We start from the raw sequence: 5,311 nt of genomic DNA, 5'->3' as shown, positions 1-5,311 counted from the left end.
AAAGGAGTGGGAAAATTTGAAGGATTTGTCTCAAGCTCCATCTGATAGAGCAACAACACTGAGAGTGATGTTGGAAAGGTTAGGGATAGGAGTATCCCCGAATCAGAGTTCTGGAAGAAGAGAGTCTTCCAATCAGCCTGGAGAAGCTGTGAGAACAACTCCTCCTGATCATGAGAGGGGGAATGGAACTGAATCTCAAAATCAAGGAGATTCAAGTCAACAACATAATCAAGAGGCGACACAAGAAGTAGAGAGTGGAGCTCAATCGAGTGAAGATGGGCAAAGAGAGGCTACTTCTACTACTTCAGATGAGAGTGGTACTCAGTATAGTGAAGAGTGGGGAGAAGATTCAGGTGTCCAAGCTGAGGAACAAGAGCCACAAGAAGAGGAACAGGGGCAGGAGTTAAGGAGAAGCACTAGAGTGAAGAGAGATCCCTCCAACTGGGTAAACACAAGAGTGTACTACAATGCCCAGGCTGTGGAACATCCCTCACAAGCTGTGTGTTCCTTTGCAGAGTTTCCGGATGATCATGTAGCTTTCACAGTGAGCTTGGATGAGTGTTACATCCCGAGGACTTATGAGGAAGCTGTAGCTATAAAAGAGTGGAGAGAATCAGTGGCTGATGAGTCTGGAGCTATGATTAAAAATGAAACTTGGTATGAGAGTGAGCTACCTAAAGGGAAGAAGGCAGTGACTAGTAAATGGGTGTTCACAATCAAGTTCTATCCTGATGGGAGAATAGAGAGGCGCAAGTCTAGGCTGGTGGCAAGGGGATTTACTCAGACATATGGTGAGGACTATGTGGAGACCTTTGCACCAGTGGCTAAACTCCATACTATCAGGATTGTACTGTCTTTAGCTGTGAATCTTGAGTGGGATTTGTGGCAGATGGATGTGAAGAATGCATTTCTTCAAGGAGAATTGGAAGATGAGGTGTATATGCATCCACCACCAGGTCTTGAGCATCTAGTCAAGAAGGGCAATGTGCTGAGGTTAAAGAAAGCTATCTATGGTCTTAAGCAGTCTCCAAGGGTGTGGTACAATAAGCTAAGCACTACACTGAATGGGAGAGGATTCAGGAAGTCAGAGTTGGATCACACTCTCTTTACTCTAACCACCCCATCCGGCATTATTATGTTGCTTGTCTATGTTGATGATATCATCATCACAGGAAGTGATAAGGAAGGCATCAAGGCTACAAAGGAGTATCTTAAAGCAAGTTTTGAGATCAAAGAGTTGGGAGAAATGAAGTACTTCCTTGGGATTGAGATATGCAGATCAAAGGAAGGGTTGTTTCTGTCTCAAAGGAAGTATGTGATTGATCTCTTGAAAGGAGCTGATGCATATGGGGGAAAGACAGCAAAGATGCCAATGGAGGATGGTTACAAGGTTCCACGTGAGGGGGAGATTGAGGATAGCAAGCCATTTCATGATCCTAAGCTATACAGAAAAATAGTGGGGAAACTGATCTACCTTACCATCACAAGACCTGATGTGTGCTTTGCGGTGAATCAAGTGAGTCAGCACATGCAAGTTCCTAAGGAGCATCATTGGAGAATGGTGGAAAGGGTCTTGATGTATCTGAATGGAACGACTGGTCTTGGAGTTTGGATGGGATGTAACAAGAGTACTGAGGTTGTAGGCTACTGTGATGCGGATTGGGCTGGAGACCGAGCAGACAGAAGATCAACAACCGGCTATTGTACATTCATTGGAGGTAATCTTGTCACATGAAAGAGCAAGAAGCAGAAGGTGGTGTCCTGTTCTAGTGCTGAGGCTGAGTATAGAGCTATGCTTAAGCTCACTAACGAGCTAGTATGGATCAAGGGGATTCTGAAGCATTTGGAGATTGAGCAAGCAACTCCAATGGTTATGCACTGTGATAATCAAGCAGCCATCCATATAGCCTCTAACTCAGTGTTCCATGAAAGAACCAAACACATTGAGGTGGATTGTCACAAGGTGAGGCAGATGATGATACTTGGGGTGATTCTGCCTTGTTACACTAGGAGTGAGTGATACAGGCACAAAACTGAGCCTCACAAGGATAGATTGATGGAACCAAGCTGCTGGTCGTATAACTCTTTCAGCCTAGTCAGTTGATGGATTTGAAGGGGATTTGCGGATTGGATGTTAGATTGAATCTCTCAATCTGGTGGTTAGATGGAATGAAGTGATTGACTCTCTCAACCTATGATGAATAAAGTTATTTGACTCTCTCAAACAACCTAATTCACAGATCTAAAGAAAACAAAGTGCTTCTCACAACTCTGACTTCTAAAGAACAAATCAATTCAAAGACAAACTTTGAAAGGAAAAACAATACTTTGTATTAAACTTAGATGATAAAACGTGCTGCTACCATGGGAGTGCTATTGATCTTATATAATGCTCAAAATAAAAGAAATAAACAGAAAACTTGCAAAACTAGCTGTTGGAGTAGTTTGGGGGATTTGGCTGAATGGGTGGGATTTCTTGAGTCTTGATAACTTAGGCATGAACTGATGACGTCTAGGAATATCCTGGTTCACTGAATATGTCTTCAAATCTCCAAGGAAAGATGGAAAGAGCCGTTGGAGATCTTTGAATAAAATGTTGCTTGAATCCAAATAAGGCAAACTGCTCCATATTCTTCTCCTCTTGGTGTGCTGCAATTTGAATGCTCTCAATATGTCTTCAAGCTCCTCTGGTAAGTGTAGAATGTCTCCTGGTCGCCATATCTTGGTTTGGTAATGATCAAACCAAACAATTGTCCAATCTTCCTTATTTAGCTCCGGTTTGATTTGAATGAATTCTTCAAGGATCCGCCTGATCCAGTGTGTGCTGGTGCTTCTCAATGGGCTGTGGAGTGCTTCTAGAAGTAGCACAAAGTCTCCTGGACGCCAATATTTAGCTTGACATATGATATGCTCCTGATCTTCTAAATAAGGCAAGTCGGGCCACCTTTGACTTGGAAATGGTATATCTCCTAAACCATTTATCCTTTTGATATGAAACCAATTTCCTGCGTGCTCTTGTTGAGTGTAGAATCCAACAAAACCGGTTTCATGAATTAATTCCTCCTGGTGTGTAAGATATGGCATTTTGATTGCACATATGTCATGGCCAGCTTCTATAGCTTCTCTCAGCTTCATGCTCTCCACTGGTTTTCTCCTGATTTCTTTCTCCATGGTTGGTTCTGATTTGATGTCCTCATCATACCCTCCCCCTTGAAGAAGTTTCGACCTCGAAACTATTTCTCCTGCACCAATAGAAAGCAAGTTAGCTTTCATCCTTCTTTGGGAGTTTAGAGTCTTACCTTGATAAACTTTAGGTGTGGTGATGTGTGGGGCATCTGGGGGTTCTCCTTTGAGTAGGTAAGATAGGATTACTCCTCTGGTTTGCTCTGGTTTTGGATCTGGTGGTTTTTCTCTCCAGTCTTTGAGTACGCCAATGGTTCCTGTTTCTGTCTTGACACTTAAGGGAAAGAGCAAGTGTATTATATTTGAACTTGAATTATTTAAAACTGGATACTTGAAAGTATAACTAGTTAAAATATTATTCCAGTAATTAACAAGTTCAGATTTTTCACTTACTATATTACCAAGTATCAACTCTGGTTTGGGGGCAGTGATTGGTGTTGGCCGGGAGTTGATAATCACATGGGTTTGGAGTATGTCTGATTCTAGACAATTTTTCTCAAAGTTTTCTTCATTTCCTATATCAACATCTCTTGGCAAAGACAAGTGTATTACACTAGAAATAGACATCTCAGGGACTAGCTGAACAAGATTATCTTTAAAAGCATTTTCTGGTGTTTCTAAGTGTAAAATCTCTACTGATGATCTACTTGGACAAGCTACAGCATAATGACCCTCTTGATGGCATCTATAACAGATTATGCTAGTTATCTTTAAAGGATCAGAAAACTTACATTGCTCTAGCTTCTGCTTTGTATATTGCTTCTCTGCTTGTTGTTCTGATTTTGTTGGAGCTGGAGATCTCGCCTCTGTCTTTTTCTTAGGTAGCTGTAGAGCTCCTTTAAACCACTGAAGATTTGCTTGAGGCTTGATCATATGTAGGGAACTCATCTTTAAATTCTGCTTTGCTTGAGTTCCTTTCTTTGGTACTGCCTTTGGTTGCACATGTTTCTCCTTTGGTTTCTTCTTGGATTGCACAACTTTATCATCATTTTCTTTGCTGCTAGAGGTGTTGCACGTGATCTCCCATGACTTAGAACCACAATTCTTCTTTGGCATAATCTCTGGAGTTGACATGGGTGCTAGAATCAATCTCCTTGGCTTAGGAAATACATCTGGGTGCCTGAAATGATACTCCTTGTGGCTCTCAGCTGTTGTCACAAACTCCTCACGTAGTAGCTCCTTCATTTCTGTCCAAGAAGCATCACGATCATACCACCAGTATGCATACTCAGTTAGAGTATCTTCAGCAATTAGTGGTCTCTCCTCCTCTTCAATCTGATGAAGTTCAAACCATTGATCTAGGTCTTTCTCCCACTTCCAGTAAGCTTCTATTCCTTCATGATGGCCTGCGTATTGGATGTATCTTGGCTCATACTCTTCATCACTTCTTACAGCCTCATTTTCTTCTTCTTCAGCAAAGTCACGCTCACTTGTTGCTCCATCTTCACGGTTTGCTTCAGAGTAGGGTAAACTGACTTGGGAATCAGTTTCATCATGGTTCTCTTCAGAGTATGGTATCTCACACCATGGCCTCTCTTCCACATATGACTCCTCATGATCTGAGTTATCATCAACACCATCTTCTGGATAAACCACTTCTTGTTCATTCTCTGCTTCTTCATGGTAGTTGTGTTCATCTAGACTGATCTGGGATTCAGTTTCCTCTTGATACATCTCGCCCTCATGGTTAGCTCTCTGGTCAGCTTCTTCTCTAGACCAATCTATGTAGCTGGTGTTGTCTTGGTACGGATCTGGTGGTTCTGGTTCAAGCTCTCCACCATCTGGATCATCATCATAATCAGTACTGGAACAATCATCTGTCCACTGATCTTCTTCATAACCACTCTCTTCATCAGACAGAAATTGTTCTTCTTGCTCCCAATCACTTTGTTCTTCATCTCCCATGGTTCCTGATATAACACAAAACTTGTGGGTTAAGTGTTCTAATGGATATAGGAGTCAAATATAAGTGAAATAATAATTCAAAATGGCTAAACTATATGCTTGGACCGAAATAAATATGCTATGCTTTGAATAATTTTTTTTTTTTCTTTTTAATGCAGCAATATTATGGTATGCACGAAAAATGGCTGAATAAATCAAAATGTTATGCAACAATAATCTAATG

At 41.4% G+C, this 5,311-nt stretch overlaps 1 protein-coding gene across 1 annotated transcript; it reads right to left on the bottom strand.

The window, feature by feature from the left end:
* Positions 1-3,095: 3,095 nt before the first annotated feature.
* Positions 3,096-5,088, bottom strand: LOC130504009 (uncharacterized; the record flags this gene model as incomplete). Its single annotated transcript, XM_056998577.1, has 2 exons — positions 3,585-5,088; positions 3,096-3,242 (listed from the first exon to the last, which is right to left on the bottom strand). Coding segments are annotated over exons 1-2 (1,651 nt in total), but the record flags the coding sequence as incomplete, so codon positions are not given.
* Between the last annotated feature and the right edge of the window lie 223 nt (positions 5,089-5,311).

The sequence above is a fragment of the Raphanus sativus genome, unplaced genomic scaffold, assembly GCF_000801105.2.
Source record: "Raphanus sativus cultivar WK10039 unplaced genomic scaffold, ASM80110v3 Scaffold1295, whole genome shotgun sequence".
Lineage (NCBI taxonomy): Eukaryota > Viridiplantae > Streptophyta > Magnoliopsida > Brassicales > Brassicaceae > Raphanus > Raphanus sativus.
Note: the sequence above shows the minus strand (reverse complement) of the source record. Positions and strands in the feature narration are given on the sequence as shown.